Raw genomic sequence first — 25,391 nt, forward strand, 5'->3', positions numbered from 1 at the left:
GTATTAATAATTAATTATAAATTGAAACAAAACTTGAATTTGTTATATCATCAAATTAAAGGAGAAAAACAATACGATTATATATATTTATACGTTTATATATATATCTGCAAAAGCATTTGATAATACTTAGCAACCTTTCCTAATGAAATTTCTAAATAAGTTAGAAATATAAGGAAAGCATTAAATAATGTTGAAGACATTTACAAAATTTTACAGGAAATATAATGCTAAGTGGCAAATTTCTGAATCCATTTCCTTAAAAATCATGCAACGGAAAGAGATGCAGACTGTTAACAGTGTGGTTCAATATTCTTAGAGGTTCTAGCTCATGCAGTAGATGAGGATATGAAATAATTTTATAAATATTAGAAGAATATAATGTATCTGTAATTGTAGAAGTTTCAAAAACCCAGGAGAACCTAGTAAAAAAAATTACTAGAATTAAAAAGAGGATGTATAAAGTAACTGAATGTAAGACACAAATGAACTAATAATTTTTCTTTTATAGTAGTAATAGCCATTTGGAAATGGAGAGTGGAAAATATACCATTTATAATACACAGTATTTTAAACTTAAAATATATTAAAGGATCTAAATAAAAGAACTGTGAAATCTTACAGAAGGATACAAAATAAGATCTGAACAGATGGTAGGGAATGGCAGGTTCCCAAATAAGAAGACTTAATATTATAGAAATGTAAATCCTTCCTAGAATAATATTTAAATTTAATGCACTTCTAATCAGAATCCCAATGGGGTTTCTCTGGAACTGAATAAAATAATTTATAAGTTCTTAATAGATATTGAAATTTACCATAAAACCACTTTAGCGAAAAATTGTATGGGCAAAGAGTTAAATGAAATAGTATAGGGTGTCCAGGTATAGCCCCAAGTCTACAGAAGAATTTAATATATGACAAAGGTAGCATTTGATTCATTGAGAAAAATTTATTGTATTAGTTTACTTAATAAAAGATGCTGGTATAAATGATCATGCATCTGAAAGAAAAGAAAGCCAGAGCCCTACCACACACCATAAACTAAAAATATTTATATGACCTTGAAGTTAGGGGAAACTTTTATTGACAAGGCACAAAATTCAAAAAATACAAAGAAAAAGGTAGATAATTATATGATAGTTAAAACATATTTTTTTATGATGAGACACTATAAACAAAGCTTAAAGGGAAATATTAGAGTGGGGAAAATATATGACGGATACATAATCATTAACATTGATTTCCTCAGGAAGTAGTGAGAAAATATGAAATAATTTTCAATTTTGGAAAAGAATCAAGTTTACCTTTAATTGTGGAAGATACGATTAAGTGCCTCAGTCACCTTAAAAGGTAGAGCATTAAACAGGTACTAGATGATGAATGGCCATGTTCTGAGGTCATTGAGAATTCATTGAGGTTTTCAAGCCTGGGAATGATGGAATGAGATTTGCATTTTAGAAAAAATGTTATTCTGGTTACACAGTAGCTAATGATTAGAACGGGATAAGACCTGAGGCAAGGGATTAGTTAGATCCTGAGAAATGTTAAATTGAACTAGTGTGGAAAAAGTAGGAGGGAGAGAGAATTGGAAGGATTCAAGAGTTGTTTATGAGGTAGAACTGAGCATCTGGAAACCCATTGAATATGGGGAATAAGGAGGGGAGAGGGAAGAGTCAACAATAGTATTCAGCTACATGGTTTGGGCAATTGGATGAATATGATACTATTCACTGAACCCTAGGTGAGGAGTAATTTTGTATAGGAAGGTGGAGATGAGTTTTGAACGTATTGAATTTTGGTATCTGTAGGATATCTAAAGAGGTGTCCATTATATAATTGGACCTAAAGGCCTGGAGCTCAGGAGAGCCAAATATGTGTAAAGACATAGAGTCATTAGCATGTAGAGTACAATGGAAACAATAGAAACAGATGATGTCACTTAGGAACAGTGTCTAAAATGAGAGAGGAAGAGCATTTAGTCCAAAGGACCAGTCCTGCTTGGAAACACCAGGCAAGAGAAGGAATTGGAGAGTTTGATTAGTCCAAAGCTGTTCTGTTGTTCTTCACCCCTCCTCAACCTTGAGAGTTTTCCCATTGCTACTAGTTCTGCCATTGTCACATGGTATAACTATTGAAAGCAGGAGTCCCATACAATCCAAAATACCCCCTTCCATTTCTAATAATACAATTATAGACATATTAATTGTTGTGCTGGACCAACAGTGCACCTCACCTGGGCTTCCAAGGTTACTTGGAGTATATTCATCTACTTGGGCATTTTCCCCTAAACCCTTCTATCAATAAGTATTTCCAGGGGAAGTGTGGTCTTTTTCCAGTAAGAGAAAGCCAGACTACATTCTCCTTCCAGGTCAATGAACAACTACTCACTATATTTCAATAACTAATAGGCTTTTTTGTTATAGAAGAGATGACCACCAGAGTAAGATCCCTGAGAAGGCAGGAGGCAATGGGATCAAAGCACATGTGGGAGGGGTTAGTCTGGACAGGAGACTCACCTCTCCTCTCTAACAGGAGGGAGGGATGGTCGTAGGTACAAGTGAGTGTGTAGGTCTGCGGATAGGAGATGAGCTAAATTTCCCTACGTTTTCTGTGTGCAAAGGAAGCAAGGTCATTTGCTGAGACTGAGGAGGTGGAGAGCAAGGGCGGGTTTCAGAGATTTGAGGAGAATGGGAGGGTTTGCAACAGCCACATGGAAGATGGGAGAAGAGTGCTGACCTAGAATAAACATGGTTTCCAACAAGCATTTGAGTCCTTGACCTTCACATGCTGCCCCTTTTAGCTTCTGATAGCACATGGCAGCTTCAGGGCTGGCTCTGTGCATTTCCTGATTTACCAGCCATGACTACACTCCCCTTTTTTTCCCACTTGACAGAACTTTGAAATCCAAGTGATGTTATTACAGAAATGACACTGTATTCTTGAATTTTTTTTTAAAGGTGTATATGTGATTTGGTATTACAGCTAGTTTTGTTTTAAATTGATGTGCTGAGAATTGCCATTCTAGAAGCTTTCTCCAGCATGGCCTCAGTCCCAGAAACCTAGACTAGCCCTGAATCCCAGATTTCAGGTGTTCGTTTGATATAAACACCACTGAATTTTCTCTTAAGAAATGTAAAACCTAATTATTCAAGTGGCTGTTTGTTTTCTTTGTTCTGTTTAAACAATGGGTATCTTTTTAGATGGCACAGTCTTTCTTCTTTAAGCAGCAGTATTTTTTTCCTAAAAGTTGCTGTTGTGTTGTTGTTAGATGCTGCTGAGTCGAGTCCAACTTACGGCAACCCAATATGACAGAGAAGAACTGCTCCATAGGGTTTTCTTGGCTGTAATCTTTATGGAAGCAGATTAGTAGGTCTTGCTCCCGCAGAGCCACTGGGTGGTTTCAAACCGCCAACTTTTTGGTTAGCAGTGGGGCGCTTAACCGTTGCGCCACCTAGAATTCCAACTAAAATGCCACTTCTGAGACTCATCATCTTAAATTATTTTTGCACTGTTTTAATATTGTTACGCTAAATATCTGGTATTTTATTTCTGTTCATTATTTGGTATGTTATATATAATTGGTCTCTTTTTTAATTGGAAAATTTATCATTTAGTATTTTTTTTACTACCATATTAAAACAAGGGGAAAAGATCGCACAATTCTCTATAAACCTAGGATCTAAATATGTTGAAAAGCAGAAATTAAGTAGAGTGTAGAACAAACGTTAGCTCATTTGTGTTCTAATAACAAAACTCACACTCTCTCGTATCAGTTTTATAGTGAGATTAGACTGTTTTGCCTATCTTCAAGGCTTTACATAATCTATCCCCATCTACTCTTTCAAAATTTATTTCAACATTTTCCTTCCCACATGCATTTTACAGCCAGCATTAGTTTAGCACCATTGCTGTGGTCCCACAGAGGTATTTCTAGTTCTCAGCACTTTGCATAACGTACGTCTTATTAAATCTAAGCAGCCACTCACTATTCTTCAGCCACCTTATATATTTCTTTCCTACATGAGCAGCACAGGTGATACTTAAATACTAATGTATTCAACTTAATAGAATACAGCTGTGTATAACAAATTCCTCCAAGCTTACTTATACTCTTGGATAGTTGCCCTAATGGAGTTCACAATGAAGAGGTTTTCTTCACATGACACTGCGCTACAGTAGGGTATATGCAAATCAGATTGATGGCAAGGGAGCGTTCCTGGAGTTGATGCTAGATCTGAATTTTCAGTGACAAGGTAAAACAAAAAACCCATTGCCGTTGAGTCGATTCTGACTCATAGAGACCCTATAGGGTTTCCAAGGCTGTAAATATGGAAGCAGACTGCCACATCTTTCTCTCCCGGAGCAGCTGGTAGGTTCAAACTGCTGTCCTTTCAGTTAGTAGCCTAGTGACTGACAAGGTAAAGCTCTACTAATAAGGTGGGGAAAGCTGTTCTGGGAAGTAGCTTAGCTGTGGTACGGCATGAAGTCCTCACCATGGTGTCAGAATTTATACTTGGCTCAATATTTTGGAAGATTAGTGATGGAAAATTACTCTCGAGAGGTAGGTAAGGGCCAGGGTAGAGAAGGCCAAAGAATAACAATTGGTAATAGGCAATGTTACTGTTACTATCTTGGACGAAGTACAGCCAGAATGCTCATTAGAAGCAAGGATGGTGAGACTTTGTCTCACATACTTTGGACATGTTATCAGGAGGGACAAGTCCCTGGAGAAGGACATCATGCTTAGTAAAGTAGAGGGTCAATGAAAAAGAGGAAGACCCTCAAGGAGATGGATTGACACAGTGGCTGCAACAATGGGCTCAAACATTGCAGTGATTGTGAGGATGGTGCAGGACCGGACAGTGTTTCGTTCTGTTGTACATAGGGTTGCCATGAGTCGGATCTGACTCGATGGCACCTAACAACAAATAGGCAATGTGAGTAAGAAGAAGAGTGGACCACCCCCTCCACTACCCTTATTATGAAAAAAGTTGCACTTCCTCTACGATTCATGGAGAATCTGCCAAAAATAGCTTATGTCTAACCCAGTTGTCTACCAGAATGTCTTGTAAATTATTTACTGATGTAAATGCCCCCCTAAGACCTCAATGAGGTCAGTAATTATTCCATTTCATCTAGGAAGTAACTCAAGAGGTGGTGCTTATGTGGTCTTTAAGAATTCATTTGCTTTAACATAGGTCTTTTGAATGGAAATATTTTCTTAATAGTTAATTTACTATACCGAAATGTATATGGCTATATGACCGAGAATTATGAGGAATTCAATATTGATGAGATCCTGTTATTAGTCTTTTATTTAAAGTAATAGAACCAATCGCCATGTGGGAGAAAGATGTCTCATAAAGATTACAGCCTAGGAAGCCCTATGGGGCAGTTCTACTTTGTCCTATAGGGTCACAATGAGTTGGAAGCGACTCAGTGGCACATAGCAACAACAGTGGTATCATGCAGTTTTAGTTTTAGTTCTAGGGAAATATGATCTAGAGCTAAACTTCCAGTTTCCTTAACAAAAATAGGAGGATTCTTTGACTCAAAACATTTATAAGACATTTTAATTTATGAAAGATGATGTATGACACTTGAAAATAGACAAGAGTATTCAACAGAGATAATTGATGAATATTTTTAATTAGATTCTGCGTTCATGGAAGGAATATGATTTAGCAGTAATGATTATAAATTATGGAAAAAAGATGTTGGACATCACATCAGGATGCAGATCTCTATTTGGTATTAGTGAACAAGAAGAACCAACAGATGAGGTAACTGGATTTTGTTTCTCATCTTTAAACATATATATAGTTGGATCTTTTAGGATTCATACAGGGCTCTTAAATATACTAGAAAATAGGTTATTTTTAAATTTTCCATATTTACACAGAAGAAAAGTGATATAGTGAAGACCTTTTCTCCCTCCTCCATCCTTCTCCTCCTCTTCCCTCTTGCCCTCCACTCCTCCCTCCCCACCCCTCTTCTCTTCTTCCTCCTCCTGCTACTTCCCTGGAATTGTAGTTAAGAAAATGAAAAGAGAATCCATGCTAGAATGCTGAGTACCGGCAGTCCCCAGGTTATGAATGTCAGACTTATGGACAACTTGTTCTTGCCCTTTAATGTTATATAAATTTGCCCTCACTTTGAAACTACTGAATCAGCCCCTACTCACAACAAATTCTTCACACAAAACCTTTACTTGCTGCACGTGCAGCTTTTAAATCATTGAAAAAGCTTTGAGCCTTTTCTTGCACTAAAGTAAGGCTGCGTAAGAACCATAGGCACCTGTTCTGACTTACCTACAAATTCTTGAAGACACACTTAGGAACAGATCTCATTTGTAACCCCATCACCAGTACTGATAGTTAGGTGACGATAGTGAGCTACCTATACTCAGTTGATCGTTAGACAAAAGCCTTATAAAGCCTCTTCCAAAACTAAGATTTCATTGTTTTGGGAGGGTCACTAAATGTAGTAAATACATGTCAGAGTTTTTTACTCTCTATTGAAAGTAGATTTCTGGAACTCATCGTAATACCTAAATTGTCTACTTTGTGAGACTGCTAATTTCTGAGACTTAAAATTATTTGCCTCCTGAGCATGGGTCTTACTAAAAGCTATGGTTTATTGCCTTTCCTTGAAACTATGCAGTTAGCCCTGACAGGGAACATAACAGAGAGTCCCTGACAGAGCAGGAGAAAAGTGGGGTGCAGAACTCAAATTCTAGTAAAAAGACTAGACTTAATGGTCTGATTGAGACTGGAGGGACCCTGGAAGACATGGCCCCCAGTCTCTCTGTTAGCCCAAAACTAAAGTCATTCCTAAATTCAACTCTTCATACATAGATTAGACTGGAATATGGGACATAAAATGATACTTGTGAAGAGTGTGCCTCTTAGCTCAAGTAGATGCATGGGACTAAATGGGCAGCTCCTGTCCGGAGGTGAGATGAGAAGGCAAAAAGGGACAGGAGCTGGTTGAATGGACACAGGCAATCCGGGTTGGAAAGCAGGAGTGTGTTGTCACAGTATAGGGAGAGCAACTAGGGTCACATAACAATATGTGTATAAATTTTTGTATGAGAAACTAACTTGAACTGTAAACTTTCACTTAAAGCACAGTTAAAAAAAAAAAAGAAAGAAACTATGCAGCTAAATGTTTTTGTAGACCCAATTTTGAAATATTACTTAGTTTATCAGATTTCTGAGGAGCACTAAGAATTCCTTGAAGCCCCCTCCGTGACTGGGGTGGGGAAAGAGACTCATCCCTGACCCTGTTTCAGTTAGAGTAGCTCCATTTCTATTATGTATTGAATTTCCAAGTAAGCACTTGTTTGCCATAAAAGGTTTCAAAAATCACTGTTTAACCATAATACTTTTGTTTTGTCTAGAGGGAGTTTTAATCAAACGGAGACAACTTGAGGTGGTTTTCACCAAGTGTTGTTTAATCTCAAAGTCCATCAGCCAGCCCTTGATTTCACCCAGGCCCTGACTCAGGACCCTGACCCTTCACATCATGGTAGCCTCTAGTGCAGCAGGAGGTTGTAATACTTCCTTTTGACTAAGACTGTAGGGACTAAAGAAGATAATACTTAATGTATAGGAATCAGAAATCATTAAAGCCACTGAAGGTCCCTTTAAGCCCAAACGGGCAGGGGAAGATTTTTGAGAGAAGAGCAAGAAACATTAACTGGCCACTTCTCAGGCTTCCAGTTGTTGAAAACATTTTGGGATGCCTGAGTGCAGACATGCCAATTCTTAATCCATTAATTACTCATCCTGTTATGCTTCAGTGAAAGGCAAAGTAGTAAAGGCAATCAGCTTAGTTGTAAAAAAGATCCTCCTGGGAAAAAGAAAGGGAAAAAAGAGATAAAAGGATACGTTTCTGAGGGCATGCTGGGAATTTTCTTTTGAAGATTTTGAGAGACACATCTTCAGCTGCTTTAAGAAGAGTGTATATATTGGAGGGGGCTGGGAAATCACTGGGAGGAAGGGAGAGGGGAGAGTAAGAAATACTTTGTTAAGTCTCCCAAAAGTACTTAGAATTATGTCTGGCATTTAGTTCAAATGCATTGCTGTTATTATTAATTAGTATTTTTTAGCCCTGTTTATCATAATTTTGTCTACCAAGCATGAAAGTATAAAAACATAGTTTAAAAATGTCGTTTGAAAATGACAATTATTGAAATTTGTTGATGTACTGACATTTAACCAATGTTTCTAGGGTTCTTCTAAGAAGTGTTTAAAGACTAAGAAGCCACAGCAGATAGTAGTGCCTGAAAAAATAAACGAACAGCTGGCCTTATTGGAGACGCACCTACTCAAACTGACAAAGCAATGTAATTATTTTGTTTTCTGTATACTTCTGTTTAGCATTATGTTTTTTTAAAACTAGAAAATATTTTGTTAAAAGGATTAAGATGACATTAGCATTTGGTAAGCCCTTTAAGGTTTACACAGTACTTTTACTTTATGTCATTAATCCTGACAACGCCCTGTTAATAAGGAATTGTTAACCACTTTTTACAGATGTGGCTCATAAAGATTAAGCGATTCATTTAGGATTACACAGCTGGCTTGAACTTGAGCCTAAGTCTTCTGATTCTAAAGCACTGTTGTCATTTTAGGCCAGATAATTCTTTGTTGTGGGGGACTGTCCTGGGCATTGTAGGATGTTGAGCAGCATCCCTGGTCTCTACCCTCTAGATGTCTGCAGCAGCCTCCCCTCCCCCCACCCCCCAGTTGTGACAACCAAGTGTCATAACTGGGAGACAAAATGTTGACAAATGTCCCCTGGTTGAGAACCACTACTCTGAAGACAAAAGTGTAGCTGAGAAATAAAAGGACAGTGAGGAGTGTCAGTGTGTGAGTGGTTTGAATTATGGTTTACTCTAAAGATAAGAGTTTAATTTTAGGTCTTTGAGCGGTAGTAATTTCAAAACGGACTAATATGATAACACAATAATTGGGAGTTTGGAGTTTGGAAAGCTGCTTAGAAAGTTGATTTACTTTCTGGCGATAAGTATCATCACATTTTTTAAAAGCAAATACTTCAAATCTTCTAGTAGAACAAGAGAGTACCCAAATTTCTCCAAGTAGGAGGCTCCACTTGGCCCCACAGTCTTTTTGAAATTAACCACAATTATAGAATTCCATGTCCCCACCTTATCTCTCCTGCTGTGTGCCTCAGTCATATCTTGGTTGCCCTACTGTTTTGGGTTCCCTGACTTGGATCTCTCTCTCCCTTTTAATATGTTACATTCCTGTTTCAAGCTGAATTATGAATTGAATCCAATACTCTGTTATTTCCATGAGAGCCTTAATGGTGCGGTGATTAAGAGCTCATCTGCTAACCAAAAGGTCAGCAGTTCGAATCCACCAGCCGCTCCTTGGAAACCCTATGGGACAGTTCTCTGCCATCGACTTGATGGCAAGGGGTATATTATTCCCATAAGCAGTAAACCTAGTTTTGAGAAAGCTGTCTGGTTACATATAAAAATACAGTTCATGAAAATGTAAAGTGTTCTGAATGTTCTAGAGATTTGAATGATTAATTTTCACAATATTAATAAAAATTAGCATTTTACCAAGAAGCAGAATGTAATGTTACTAGCAAAACAGTAGATTCAGTAACAACAACAATAAAAAAAATAAGTTTTGTATAGTGCTTTCTATATGATAGGCACTATTTTAGGTGTTTTATACATATTAAAATTCATAGAACCCATATATAACAACCGTATTAGGAAGATACTATTATTATCATCCCCATTTTAAAGATAGGGACAGTGAGGCACAGAGAAACTGAGTACTTTCCCAAGATGTAGCAACTAATAAGTGTCAGGGTTAGAAACCAGGCAGTCTGGTTCCAGTGGCTGTGCTGCTCATCATTCTATACTTCACTGCCTCTCAGAGATGGTCTTATTAAAATGGAGTTGCATGTAGTTGGTAGATTTTTGGGCCTGGGGTTTGCAGCTTAATGATGGCTGTTGAACAAGAGAGAATCATGCCCTCGAAATTCTCCACCTGTTTGATGGTGGATTTCCTGGCTTTTAAGGTAAAAATGACAGGATAATAATTGAGATTAATGAATTCTTTTTATCACCAAAACTATAATAATATAATTGATATTTTAAGGCACATAATTTAGAATGAATACTTGCGTATTTTCTTATTTTTCATTCCCCTAAAGAATTTTTGGTTTTTGTTATTCACGTTACACAGAACCTACAACTTATTAATTTTTTTTTTTTTTTTACTTTAGATGTTGGAACTGAACTCTCAGGAGCAGAGGACCCTATATTTCTCTACCCTATAGTTTTAAACTGGTCAGTCAAAGGCTCTGTGAAAGAAGGTGGGCCACCTAAATGTGCATGTGCTATTCATTTGACTTACTATTGAAGATCATTAGTTCTGTGGATTTTGTTGTTTTTACCTGCTTAAAAATGTCACCTTTTCTAGGTGGAAGATTTTGGGTTCTTACTGATTCAGGATAATGTAGAATCTTATTGCCAAGTAATGAAAGTGACCTAAATAGGTACCTGATGTAATGTCTGGAAAGACAGAATCTTGATTGTGGCTTATTTTGGTAGTGAACAATGTTAAAACGAAACTTACAAAAGCTAGTATATTGAAAAAATGCGTTAGTGATCTTTAAGTTAAGCATGATGAAAATAACAACATTATTGTTTAACCCAGAGTGAAATGTAATAAAAATTAGAATGACTATTTATTCTAATAATTATCAGTCATTTTTCCCCTGATGAATCATATTATAGAGGCAACATTTATGAAAGCTTTCTCAACATTGAGATATTTGGAAAATAAATGAAAAATTGACCATAAGGAAATACTTGAGCTTAGAAAGACAATAGTTCACACCACATTTATTCCTGTATATATATTTTTAAAGTGACAAATATAAAAAGCCAGTTAATAAGCTTGCCTGTTGGACCAAAATAACTATTAGCACTAGTAAGTAACCTTTCAGCAGCACAACTATATTGGTAACTCTATGTGAAATTCCTTGTTTTTACAGTTATGAAATTTAAGCAGAGACCTAGATTCCTGGAATTCTTTACACAAGTTATGCTAAAATGCATAAATGATGAAAAATTTCACCTTATGGTGGAGATAACAACTCCTGTCCATGACTACTTGAAAAGGTACTAGTATCATCAGTTTTATAAATATTAAGATACATAAGGAGGGTGGAGGTAAAACAACCATCTGGAGGAGAGTGAAGTTTTATGCCTCTGTGTGTAAATAAATAAACATAAAAATTTTTATACAACTGAAATAAGAATAGAGCACATTCAAATTTATAACAGGAAATAGATAAGGCCTCTTTTCTATAGAATCAGGATGGATAATATCACCTGCAGGCCATCAGCTCCTTCTCACATGGGATTTTTAATCCAGTTTTGGTCACTTACCCTGTTTAATTCCTCTACAGTAGGAAGCTGAGCCCACAGAAGAGGGACCATTCCTTGGGATTTCCATTTGTATATGTGAATGGGGTGTTCCTCAAATAGAAATAGTAAAACTTAAAGCTATCCCTCTCATTCTCTAGGCCTGAATGATTCTCTTTGACCCCAAAGAACATTGACATGGTCTCGTGTCTCATGCCTATTATGAGAGATGCCAAAATTAGAATGAATCCAACTTTTCTTCTGACAAATGGGCTTTTCTTTCAAAAATGAGATATATCTATTCCATTTTAATAAAAGTAAATATCAATAACATGAAATCTATTTTTAAAAGAAGCAGGAAAAGAGAAGAAACGCATTCCCCTAAAAACATACAAGACAATATTCTTAAAATGGGCACTTCACTTACTAGAACAAAAGCTTAGAATATATTTGCTTTGTATTTTCAAATGATAGAAGAGGAAATTGCTTCAATTAGTGAAGCAGGCCATGGTAATAAGGGAATTGGTCAGAATTAGACAGTTTCATAAAATTGAAAAAAATCATAGCCAAAATTAGATGTTTGGGATCTGTAAATAATATACTTGATACTAAAGAAAATCAGAAGACACTTTCAATGAGCAGAGAAATTTGGAGGGCTGACCGTGGAGGTCCAACCTAAGAATAATAGATATTCTCAAAGAGGAAAACAGAGTTAAATGGCTTAGAAGCATCGTACAGTGGTATAATCACAAAAACCTGAGGCTGGAGATTGAGCAGTATAACTGAATTCAACAGAAAGGTAATAATTTCAATAATTTCAATTTTCTAGGCTGAGCAGATCTTTTAGGATGCTCTTCACCAAGTCAGGGAATATAGATTCAATATCTTGATTTCTACTTTGATAATAAAATCTATTTTATTTTTCTTTTCACATGCCTACCATGTTTTTGAATGTAAACTTTTTTTTTCATACTGCAACAGACATACTGATCTGTATTTTCTTCCAATTTTACGGTTTCATGATTTAAATTTAGTGTTTTAATCCATACGGAATTTATTTTGGCATGGGGATTTGGATTAAATTTTAGTTATTTTTCCAAACAGACTATCAATTGTCCTGTAAAATTTAAAGGATAATCGTTTTCATCACTTATGCCACCTTTTTCACATTCAAAGTAAGTGATTCTACCAATAATACTTATATAGATCACAGTGAAGATATTTCATGAACTTTTGTGTTCTGCATCACAGAAAGCCAAAATATATGGAAATAACTGCTGAAAAAAACAAGACTAATTTTACAGAAGCATAATAATATTGAGAGAGTTTAATATGGCACTTTAAAAAAGACTAAAAAGAACGTTGAAGAGGTACATAATATAATTAATAAAATCAGTTTAGTAGATACAGACGATGAAGACTAAATACCTTAATGAATTCACAGAATTAAAAAAAAAAAAAACTAAGCGGCAAAGTAAAGCTCAATAAACCACCTAGATTAAAATTTGCAAAGGCAACATTCTCTTGCATTGTAATAAAACTGAAATTTTATAACAATAAAATACTGGCATAAGTAATTATTGGATCGATAAATCTAACTGAAAGTAGAGATACTTTTGAAAATAATGATAATGAGAAACCTTACATATCAAATGTACCCAAAGTAACTTTTAGAGGCAAATTATTAGCTTCAGAAACCTCTGTTACTAAACAAGGAAAGCAAAATTAAATGAACTTAGAGTGAACTCAAGAAATTAAACAAAAAAATAAAAAACTAAGAAAGCAGAAAGAAGGAAACAAAAATAAAAGTTGAAGCTATCAATTGTAAAGTGGTTTCAAAATAGCCCAGCTGATAACTGCTGGAGCTGATTCTTTGAAAATATGAATAAATTAGGTAAATTTATGAGTATTATAATAAGAAAAAAGGAGCTCAGCTGGCACAATGGTTAAGTGCTTGGCTGCTAACCAAAAGGTCAGTGGTTTGAGCCCACCAGCCACTCTGTGGTAGAAAGATGTGACAGTCTTCTTCCATAAAGATTTACAGCCTTGGAAATCCTATGGAGCAGTTCTGCTGTGTCTGATAGGTTCGCTATGAGTTGGAATCAACTCAATGGCACACAACCACCACCACCACCACAACATAATCATAAGAAAAAGAAATACATGTAATCCAAAGAGAAAATAATCATAAATTTGGAAGAGGGTGAACAAATATTAGATAACAGTATGTACAATTTAATACTAATAAATTTGAAAATCTAGTTGAAAGTGATGATTATCTGGAAAAATTTATAAGAATTGATCTAAGTAGTAATAAAATTTGGATAGCCCAGACAATTTTTAAGGTAGTTCTTTCATATTTTTAAGGAACAAATTCCATTTTACACAAAGCTACTTCTGAACATGGAAAAAGCTCTAAAGTTTCTTAGTTAATTTAACAAAGCTGGATCTGGTAACAGACTCTGATTAAAAAAGAAAAAAGAGAGAGAGAATAAAAAGGTAGAAAATTTTGGATCAATCTTACTGAGCAGTATATAGAAGCAAATACCCAAAACAAAATACTAACATGTAAGTTTGGCAGTGAAAATGTCTTCTCGATTTTATTCTCCATGCAAATATGTTAGGAAATCTATTAATATAATTGTCACTACTGTTCAAGAGTCTTTAGTGCTAAAACGTTATGTGGTGAAATTTAGCAACCATTCCTGGCAAATTAGGATTAGAAGAATATTTGTTAACATCAGCTTTATAACAAGGACACCTGCTATTCCTTCTATAATTTAATATTGTTCTGAAAGTTCTGACCACTGCATTAAAACAAGAAATAGAACTGGAACCAGAACTTATACAATTATCACATAATAGGGTTTTAAAAGGTTTGTTAAATGAATTACACACTAAAGTACTCTGAAAATAGAGATAAAATTATCAGTATTTGCAAATAATTATTTTTTAAACTTCAGCTCAAGATAATTAACTGAAAACTATTAGAACTAATAAGAGAATTCTGTAGGATGGTTAGATGCAAAATCAATAGTTTTCCTGTATCAATTAGAAAGTATAATGGAAAAATGATCCCATTTCTATGGCACATAGGATTAAATTTATCAGGAATTGTGAAGGACTTAGGCTAATAAGAGGAAGACCAAACAACTTTACTAAGGAATTTAAATAATAATAATAAGAAGAAGAAAGAATGGAGAGATGTAGTACATTACTCACTGAGTAGAACGAATATTTTAAAGATTTCTATAATCTTCAAATTAATTTGTTGGTTTAATGCAATTCCAAGAAAAGTTTCAATTAGATTAGTTTATGTAGAATGGTTTGGAATAATAAAAAATATTTAACAAACTTTAAAAAAAGCAAAAAAGGAGGGGTTTAGATAAAGTATGAAGAGCTGTGCTTGTGAAATAACAGGCAGATAGCAAATGGGATTCAACTGATACAGAAACAGGAATCTAGTATAAGTAACAAAAGCAATGAATAAGCCATGGAATAAAAGTTCAATAACACTGACCACATAAGAGTTTTAAAATGTTATTTATTAAAACACACCATAAACAAAATAAAAAGCAGTCAGTCAGAGCTAGGAGGAAGCATTCTGTGAAGAGGTATAGGATGTGGAGGAGTTTAATTTACTCAGTGCATGAATTGCTGCAGAGCTAAAAGGGAAAATGGTAGCCTAAGTGTACACCTATGACCTCCTTTCCTTCCCATCTCTTCCTAGAATAACATAGCAACCAAGACCAGCATTCTGGTGGAGCCTGGATGGTGAATTTCTGATAGAAGTTCCTCTTGGCTTTCCAGAAGTGATATTGAGTTCAAGGGATTCATTTTCCCTAGTTCCAAGAGTGGTGGAAGGCTCATAATAGAGCAAGAAATTCATGATTGTGAGACTCAGGGTAAAAATCATGATTTCATGGACTTCTGAAGTGAACCATCCATTAAAAGCCTGGAATCCCTCAGAGAAGGACAGTTTCAAGCTTTGTAGGCAGAAGATATTGACCAATCCTGCAGACCCCAGTATACCTAGAGGGGAACTGCATAGGTAGGTGGGCTTAAATGCTTCTTATCTATGGAAGTGAGAAAGGACTGCTGCATGCACTGTGAAAAACCTAGGAGCAGAAGACTTTCTCTCTATGACTCAATAGAGGATAAAATATTGCCAGATCATTTTCTGCTTGCTCACCAGAATCTATTGATTTTCCACTGTTTGAAACAGTCCAACATTCTGACCTATGTGGTTCATTACTGTCATGGATTGCATTGTGTCCCCCCAAAAATGTGTGTATCAGTTTGGCTGGGCCATGATTCCCAGAATTGTGTGGTTGTCCTCCATTTTGTGATTGTAATTTTATGTTAAAGAGGATTAGAGTGGAATTGTAACACCACCCTTACTCAGGTCACATCCCTGATCCAATGTAAAGGGAGTTTCCCTGGGGTGTGGCCTGCACCACCTTTTATCTCTCAAGAGATAAAAGGAAAGAGAAGCAAGCAGAGAGTTGGGGACCTCATACCATCAAGAAAGCAATGCCAGGAGCAGAGCGTGTCCTTTGGACTGGGGTCCCTGCCCCGAGAAGCTCCTAGTCCGAGGGAACGCTGATGAGAAGGCCAAGAAAGAGAGAAAGCCTTCCTCTGGAGCTGACACCCTGAATTCGGACTTTTAGCCTACTTTAAAGAAATAAATTTCTCTTTGTTAAAACCATCCACTTGTGGTATTTCTGTTACAGCAGCACTAGATGACTAAAACAGTTACCAGAAAACCAAACCTGTTGCCATCAAGTCGATTCCAGCTCACAGCAACCTTGTAGGACAGAGTAGAACTGCCCCATAGAGTTTCCAAAGAGTGGCTGGTGGATTCGAACTGTCAACCTTTTAGTTAGCAGCCAAGCTCTTACCACTGTATCACCAGAGCTCCATGTGGTTCATTAGTAAGGAAAAAAAAAAAAAAAAAAACAACTTATCTAAAGGGACTTAGGAACATGAGAAGGAAGGCCAAGCTGAACTAATGGTAAAGTTGGCTCGTTTTAGAAAAAACTAATGGAAGAAATGGAAGAGAACTTTAACAAGGAAAGTAATGAAACTTCCAAGGAGACTAAAATTACAGAAATTAGAGCAGTCACACTCACCAAAAAGTCTTTTTGGGAATGAAGAAATATTATTTCTATATTTTAAATTCAGTAAACCAAACCCATTGCCATCGAGTTGATTCTGACTCATAGTGACTGTATAGTACAGAGTAGAACTGCCCCATAGAGTTTCCAAGGAGTGGCTTCTGGATTTGAACTGCCAGCCTTTTGGTTAACAGCCAGAGGCTTAACCCCTCTGCCACCAGGGCCCCAAACAGTCAGTAGATAAACTAAAAAAGAGCATAATCAATATTGAGTAGCAAATTGTGCTTTGAAAGATCAAGAGAAAGAAATGTTATATAACATGGAGAGTGAAGATAAGAGATGTGGGCAACAGATCCAGTAGACCTAACATCCACTTATTGTGGGAGTCCCAGGAGACCAAGAACCATTGAAGAAATAATAATTTAAGAAATAGTAGAAGAAAATATTCTCGCGGTGACTATTTGAACCTTGCCCTGTAGGAGCCCTGGTGGCAAAGTGGTTAAGAGCTCAGGCTACTAACCCAAAGATTGACAGTTCATATCTATTAGCCGTTCCTTGGAAATTCTATGGAGCAGTTCTACTCTGTCCTATAGGGTTGCTATGAGTCGGAATTGACTCCGTGGCACACAGCAACAACAACTACTATTGAAAGAGCTCACTAAATTGATGAAAGAAGACATATACCCATATTATCCTGGTGAAATTACAAGTCTAAAAAGAAAATTTTACAAGTAATCAGATTGAAGGAACAAGTCTCTTAAAAACAAAGGAGGATCAGATTAGCACTAGGTTTCTTATCTCCTGCACTAGAAGCTAGAATAAAGTAGAGCATTATCTGCAGACCTTTTAAAGAAAAGGAAGAGCGTCCAAGAATCTTATTCACTGACAAGATTATTTGTCGGAGGGAGGAGAAGAAGATATTTTCAGACATGTAAAGCCTCAAAGAGTATGCTACTCATATTTTCTATCTGAGCAAGTACATTAATGAAGTATAAGGTGAATTAGAGTGTGAAATTCGCAAGCTGGTGAAGAGCAGTGATCACTGGGGGGATATAGGTTTAGTTACATCTAAATGGGTGGTGATGATGTGCCCAGGAATCAGAGAAGACATGTTTTAAAGTAAACCTTAATAATAGTCTGGAAAGGAGAATTCTAAACTATTGACTTCTGATACAGGAGCCCACAGTTTCCTGTTGCAAACATAAAAATGAAAAATACTTTAGAACAAATAATAATACAGAAGTAGAAGGAGCAGCCACAGTTAAGAGGGAATTACTATTTTTAATGAATATCCTGCTCTGTAGAAGGATAGAGATACTGATTAGCTTTAGCTATTTTTAGAAAATTTTAAATTAAGTATGTGTGGTAAAAATTTATGAATAACCATTAAAATTTTACACTAGAAATAGAATGTTTGACTTCTATGAGTCAAAGAGAGTGAGGGCCTTCCATATCTACGGGTTCCACACCCATGGATTCAACCAACCACAGATGGAAAATATCTGGAAAAAAAAGAGAACATTCCAAAAAGCAAAACTTGAATTTACCATGCAACGAGCACTATGTTGAATCCACACAAATGAAAGGATATGTAGGCATACCCTACTGTAGCCTCCTGCCATTTCACAGATCCTCAGTCTCCCTCCAGCACTCATTGGTTGAGCATTGTTTGCCTGTGTCTTATTTATTGGCTACTTGTGTTGTGTGCACTCTTTGTTTCTGTGAAAAAATGGCTTCTAAAAAACAATAAAGTGGTCAAAGCAATCTCTCAAACGCTAAGAGGGAGCATAAAGTGCTCTCTCTCAACAAGAAAATGAAAGTTTTAGATCTTTTGATAAGTGGCATGTTGCTTGCTGAAGTGGACTGTAAAGTCGTAAGAACAAATCGAGCATTCACACAATAAAACATGAAGCTGAAATTCGTGGAAGTATTAGTTCTGCCCCTACAATGGCAAAAATGGTCTCTCTGGTTCATGATAAAGTGCTTGCAAAGACTAAGAAAGCATTAAGTGTTAAGGGGAAGCATTAACAACTATTTAGATAGCATTTACATTGTATTTGGTATTGTAAGTAATCTAGAGATGATTTAAAGTATATGCGGGGCAGGGTGCATGTGCATAGGTTAATGCAGATACTATGCCATTTTATATAAGGACTGAGCATTTTGGTATCCGTGGGGGTCCTGAAAGCAATCCCCCTCGGATACTGAGGGACAGCTGTAAATAAAAGTATAAATTGAAAAGACAAGGAGAAAAAAGGGATGAAGAGAAGACATGAAAAATACATAACACTAAATAATATGGTAGAAATAAATCCAAACATTCAGTAATCAAAGTACATATAAATGGATTAAATTTAGACTAGATTTTAAAAATCCAATTAAATGTGGTTTACTGCATTTAATGCTCCTTAAAAGCGAGGATGGTGAGCTTCATCTCACATACTTTGGACATGTTACTAGGAAGGACCAGTCCCTGAAGAAGGACATCATGTTTGGTAAAGTAGAGGGTCAAGAGAGGAAGACCCTTTATGAGATGGATTGACACAGTGGCTGCAACAGTGGGCTCAAACATAACAACAATTGTGAGGATAGTGCAGGATGGGCAGTGTATTTTTCTCTTGCACGTAGGGGTCGATATGAGTCAGAACCAACTCAGCGGCACTTAAACAACAACAACAACCAGACTTTGATGACTAAGATGTGCCTGACCCAAGCCCTGGTCTTATCAATCGCCTGATATGTATGTGAAAGCTGGACAATGAAAAAGGAAGACAGAAGAAGAATTGATGCATTTAAATTGTGGTATTGGTGAAGAATATTGAATATACCGTGGACTGCCATGAGAATTAACAAACCACTCATAGAAGAAATACAACCAGAACGCTCTTTAGAAGTGGGGATGAAAAGACTTCGTCTCCCTTATTTTGAATACATCATCAGGAAAGACCAATTGTTAGAAAAGGACATTATGGTTGGTAAAATAGAGGGTCAGCGAAAACAAGGGATACCCTCAATGAAATGGATTGACACAATAGCCTCAACAATGGACTCAAACATACCAGTGGTCATGAAGATGGCATAGGACCTGGCCATCTTTTGTTCTGTGATACTTAAGGTCACCATGGGTCAGAACCGGTGCTATGGAAACTAACAACATCAAGAGAGATACCTAAAACAAAACGATGCAATTGTTGAAAATAAAGGAATAGATAATGATATACAGTTAAACCCTGGGAAGATGTGCTGTCAGTGAAAAATTAAATATAATTATTGTTGATTAGCTTCAGTACTATATTCAGTTCCATTCTCAAATGGTCACAGGCCAAAGTTTTGGTTTTCTGTGGGGGTTGGGGGAGAGGGAGGGCATAGAAGAGTGACAAAGGTGGTTGGAAAATAGGCTCAGGATGCAGGAAACAGAGAATGGATCCCAAGTCTCCAGTGATCACTGATCCAAGCTTCCTAGTTTAGGAAGACAAAACGTTTGCCAAAATGAATGCCAATTAACTGGGAGATTGTCAGAATTGCTGCAGCTGGGCTGGAGTCCCAACCAACTACAGGATCCAGGGTCATCTTATCAAAATGGAAGCCAGAAGCAAATTGCTGCTGGGACCAAGATAAATTTGAATCATACACCCCAGTTCCTAGAACTAGTTATCCAGGCTCACTCAGCCATTTCATTAGCCTTGCCATGATGTGACCCTGCATTTATGCATTTTAAGTTTTTGGATCCCACTTACCATTTTATAGCAGAATTTTTGCTGTACCTGGCAAGTACTTGCCAAAAAAAATACGAATTTCAGGAAATATATAAATCTCAGGAAACATAGGTGGTAAGCATCAATAAAGGGAAAATGAGAGACTTTGCAGTATTTGGAGAAGGGGCTAGGTTACCACAGTGGTCCATGGCAAGTTAAGGAAACAAGGTTAAAAAACCCTGCAGGTTATTGGAGGCAGGAAGAGTTTAGCCAGAATCTAAGAAGCTTAGTTCCTGCTGGCATTCAGAAGTGGTTAGTGGCTGGGAGCTTGTACATGATGAAACCAAAAGACTCATGGTTGTTGGAAGCAAGATAACTTGTCTAGATCACTCTTATGTAGTGTTCTCAGTTGTAAAGGGAGGTACTCAAGTTGCCTTATTCCCAGACCAGTTCTTTTCCTCCCACTCATGCCTTTAGCTGTTCCTCCTTTTCCTATAGACACATCAGTTCTCATTCCATTTTTCTCCTCGGAGAGGCCAGCATTTCTTTGATGACAGAGATATCACAATCTAACTTACACATGGGACACAAGCAATTTTGGGTATAACTTCTACATAGTTTCAGTGACAACATTCATTAAGGATCTGTTACTTTGAGGTGGGTCTGCAAGTTTTTGCAAATCCTTTTGACTGATTTTATGTTTTTGTATTAGGAGGAATGAGTCCCTGCTTGGAGTAAAAAGGCCAAAATTTAGGGACAATACTTTGAATAAAAAGCCGAACAAACCTATTAAGAAGTTCAAAGCTGTAGTAATGGAGATTGGAAAAGTAAGTTTCATACAAGTTTCAAATTTTAAGCTCATAAATTAAGAGATTCATATACCTAGAGATGATTTAACTGCATTTTAGTTTATTGTAATATGAAACAGAAGGAAATAAAAACAAACATAATTTATAATTAAACAATATTTTTCAATTCTGAAGTTGTTGTATGGATATTTTTATAATCAGATTTTTTGTCTAAAGGGGTACTTCTGTTACTTTTGATAGTAATTTTAATTGGGGGGTATAAAGAAACCAGTGTATTTCAGTGTCATAAAATAAGCCTAAGAGTATGAATATATTTAGTATTATGTTCAAAGTTTCAATTTAGTTTGTAACATTTTTATCTCCTCTATTAAGGTTTCAGAAGTGCCAAGAAAAAAACGTAAAAGAACGGAAACTCTAAGAGAATTTTTTTCCAAAAATCCATCTATTTCTGAAATGATGGAACAGGACAGGTATTAATTAATTAATTCAGCAAATGTTTACTTGAGGGTGACTGTGTGTTGGGCATTATTTTGGGCATGAAGGATACACTGGTGGACTAGACAGATGAAGATCATTGCCCTCAAGGAGCTTACATACAAATGAAAGAGAACACAGTAAACACACAAATAAACAAGATAATTTAAAATTGTGATACATCTTATGAAGTAAGTGAACAGGATAATATTCTATAGAGTAATTGGCCAGAGGTGTGGTAGGGATGGCAGCAGTTTAAATAGCGTGGTCAGTAGACCTAATTGGTAAATAATTGTTAATTATTGGTGGACCTAATGTTCCTGTTCATACATTTTAAACCTATTTATCATAGTTATAGGGCCGCTGGATGGTGCAAAAGGTTAAGCGCTCGGCTGCTAATGGAAAGGTTCGCAGTTTGAGTCCACCAAAGGCACCTTAGAAGAAAGACCTGGTAATCTACTTCCAAAAAATTAGCCATTGAAAACCCTATGGAGCAGAGTTCTATTCTGACATAAACAGAATCGCCATGAGTCAGAATCGACTGAACAACTGTTTTTTTGGTTTATCATGGTTATAGTGATTTTGAGGAAATTTGGGGCTGATCAAGAAAAGATATATGATCATGAGACAGCATTGCACAGCAAACTATTTATTGGAGCTGATGCATGGACAGCTTCACGCTGGGGACCCCCCACAGTGGAGGTCTGCCGGAGGAATCACTAGAAGGGGAAGAGGGCAGGAAAGCTCCCAGAGAAGAGGAGAAGGGGATTGGGGAAGCTTACATGCACCTTAGGTGAGGTCCTCCTGCAGCAAGATGGGGAGTCTGGGTCAGAGAATTCCAAAGGCACGTTTCTTGTTGTTAGGTGCCATTGAGTTGAGTTGATTTTGACTCATAGTGACCCCATGTGACAAAGTAAAACTGACCCGTAGGGTTTTCTAGGCTGTAATCTTTACCAGAGCAGATATCTAGGTCTTTCTCCCACAGAGCTGCTGGGTGAGTTCGAACTGCCAGCCTTTCAGTTAGCAGTTGAACGCTGACAATTGTGTGCCAGGGCTCCTTTTAGGGTCCTTAAATTACATTATTATTATCATTTATTTTGATTCTCAAAGTGTTCCAGATTTGGCCAGTGGGAGCCCTTTCAACTGGGCTCTTACGTCTTTTTTTGTATTGTGCTTTAGGTGAAAATTTACAGAGCATATTAGCTTCCCATTCGATAGTTTGTGTATAAGAAGTGGTCATGGCCTTGGTTTCATTCCCTACAATGTGTCACCACTCTCGCCATTTCCACCCTGGTTTCCCCATTTTCTTTCATCCTGATTTTCTACCCCATCCTGCCTTCTCATCTTTGCTCTTGGGCAGATAATGCCTTTTTGATCTCTTACAATTGATTGTTCTAAGGAGTACATTCTTCCTGAATATTATTGTTTATCTTAGGTGCTTGTCTCTTGTTTGGCTGGGAGGTAGTCTCTGGGAACGGCTTCATTTCCAGGTCAGAAGGATGTTTTAGGGCCATAGCCTTGGGGGCTCCTCCAGTCTCTGTTAGACAAAGCAAACCTGTTTTTTTTTGTGTGAATTTCATTTTTTGTTCTGTAATTTTCTCCTGCTCTGTCTAGGACCCTCTGTTTTGATCCCAGTCAGAGCAGTTAGAAATGGTAGCTGGACACCATCTAGTTTGCTCTGGTCTCGGGGTTGTGTAGGCTGTGGTTCATGTGATCCATTAGTCCTTTAAGACTAATTGCTGCCTTGATTCTTTAGTCTCCTTAACTCTCCCGCACTCTGGACAGGAAGAGACCAATAGTTGTATCTTACATGGCCGCTTGCAATCTTTTAAGATCCCAGACACCTCACCAAAGTAGGCTGCAGAACATTGTCTTTATGTATTATATTTTGTCAGGTGACGTAGATGTCCCCTGAGTCTGTGGTCCTTTGTCTTTTAGCCTAGGAACTTCATCCTGTGAGGTGTTTGGTTATGTTTCCCTGACTATACCCCATGTGTGCTTTATATGAGCTACTCCTACAATCATGTATGTGGAAATGTTAACCACTAAACCTGTATTTTCCAGTGAGTGTGTTCCCCTACATCCTCCCACACCTCTTGGCATATCTCTTTACCTAGTTGTCCATTTGTAAATTATTGTTTGTTAATACTATTGCTGCAGATTGTCTAAGCTATAGTAGTTACTGTAGTTGCTCTTCATTCTTGTTTATTATACTTTAGATGAAGGTTTACAGGCAAATTAGTTTCTCGTTAAACAATTAATACACATATTGTTTTATAACATTGGTTGTCAACCCCAGAACATGTCAACACTTTCCCCTTCTGACTTTGGGTTCCCTGTACCAGCTTTCCTGTCTTCTCGTCCTTGCCCTGAGCTGGTGTGCCCATTTAGTCTCATTTTGTTTTATAGGTATGTCTAATCTTTGGCTGAAGGGTGAACCTCAGGAGTTACGTCAGTACTGAGTTATAAGGGTGTCTGGGGGCCATACACTTGGGGTTTTTCCAGTCTCTGTCAGACCAGTAAGTCTGGTCTTTTTTTGTGAGTTAGCATTTTGTCCTACATTTTCTCCAGCTCTGTCCAGGATCCTCTATTGTGATCCCTTTCAGAGCAGTCAGTGGTAGCCAGGTACCATCTGGTTGTGCTAGACTCAGTCTGGTGGAGGCTGTGGTAGTTGTGGTCCGTTAGCCCTTTGGACTAATCTTTCCCTTGTGTCTTTGGTTTTCTTCATTCTGCCTTGCTCCTGATGGGGTGAGACCAGTGAAGTGTCTTAGATGGCTATCCACAAGCTTTTAAGACCCCAGACGCTACTCACCAAAGTAGGATATAGAACATTATAAACTATGTTATGCCAGTTGAGCTAGATGTCCCCCAAGACCATGGTCCCCAGCCCTCAGCCCAGAAATTCTGTCCCATAGGGAGTTTGGATGTGTCTATAAAGCTTCTATGCCCTTGCCTTGGTCAAGTTGTGCTGACTTCCCCAATATTGTGTACTGTCTTACCCTTCACCAAAGTTACCACTTACCTATTGTCTAGTTAGTGTTTTTCCCTTCCTTCCCTTTCGCTTCCTCATAACCGTCAAAGATTGTCTGTGTGTAAACCTTTTCATGAGTTTTTATAATAGTGGTCTCATGCAGTATTTGTCCTTTTGTGATTGATGTATTTCACTCAGCACAATGCCCTCCAGATTCATCCATGTTGTGAGATGTTTCACAGATTCATTGTTATTCTGTATTGTTGCTTAGTATTCCATTGTGTTTATGTACCATAGTTTATATATTCCTCTGTTGATGGGCACTTAAGTTGTTTCCATCTTTCTCCTATTGTGAATAATGCTGCAGTGAACATGGGTGCGCATATGTCTGTTAATGTGATGGCTCTTAGTTTTCTAGGATAAATTCCTAGGAGTAGGATCGCTGGATCACATGGTATTTCTATTTCTAGCTTTTTAAGGAAGCGCCATATTGTTTTCCAAAATGGTAGTACCATTTTGCATTCACACCAGCAGTATATAAGAGTTCCAGTCTCCCCACAGCCTCTCTAACATTCATTATTTTCTGTTTTTTTTATTAGGGCCAATAATGTTGGGGTGAGATGGTACCTGACTGTAGTTTAGATTTGCATTTCTCTAATGGCTAGTGATCTCGAGCATTTTCTCATGTGTCTGTTAGCTGCCTGAATGTCTTCTTTGGTCAAGTGTCTGTTCATATCCTTTGCCCATTTTTAAATTGGATTATTTGTCTTTTTGTTGTACAGATGTTGAATTTTCCTATATATTTTAGAGATTAGACCTTTGTTGGATTTGTCATAGCCAAACATTTTTTCCCAGTCTATAGGTTCTCTTTTTGCTCTTGGTGAAGTCTTTTGATGAGTG

The 25,391-nt window shown here is 37.0% G+C and overlaps 1 protein-coding gene across 1 annotated transcript in view; it reads left to right on the plus strand.

Annotated features, from left to right (window-relative positions):
• The window catches only part of CFAP54 (cilia and flagella associated protein 54), a 379,568-nt gene that overhangs the window by 159,309 nt on the left and 194,868 nt on the right, over positions 1 to 25,391 (plus strand). Inside the window, exons 27-32 of the mRNA XM_023735735.1 lie at positions 5,658 to 5,786; positions 8,239 to 8,353; positions 10,279 to 10,368; positions 11,053 to 11,179; positions 20,950 to 21,064; positions 21,419 to 21,516. Of these exons, the coding sequence (XP_023591503.1) occupies positions 5,658 to 5,786; positions 8,239 to 8,353; positions 10,279 to 10,368; positions 11,053 to 11,179; positions 20,950 to 21,064; positions 21,419 to 21,516 (674 nt within the window). The remainder of the gene's footprint in view (positions 1 to 5,657; positions 5,787 to 8,238; positions 8,354 to 10,278; positions 10,369 to 11,052; positions 11,180 to 20,949; positions 21,065 to 21,418; positions 21,517 to 25,391) is intronic.

This window comes from Trichechus manatus, unplaced genomic scaffold, assembly GCF_000243295.1.
Source record: "Trichechus manatus latirostris isolate Lorelei unplaced genomic scaffold, TriManLat1.0 scaffold00081, whole genome shotgun sequence".
Lineage (NCBI taxonomy): Eukaryota > Metazoa > Chordata > Mammalia > Sirenia > Trichechidae > Trichechus > Trichechus manatus.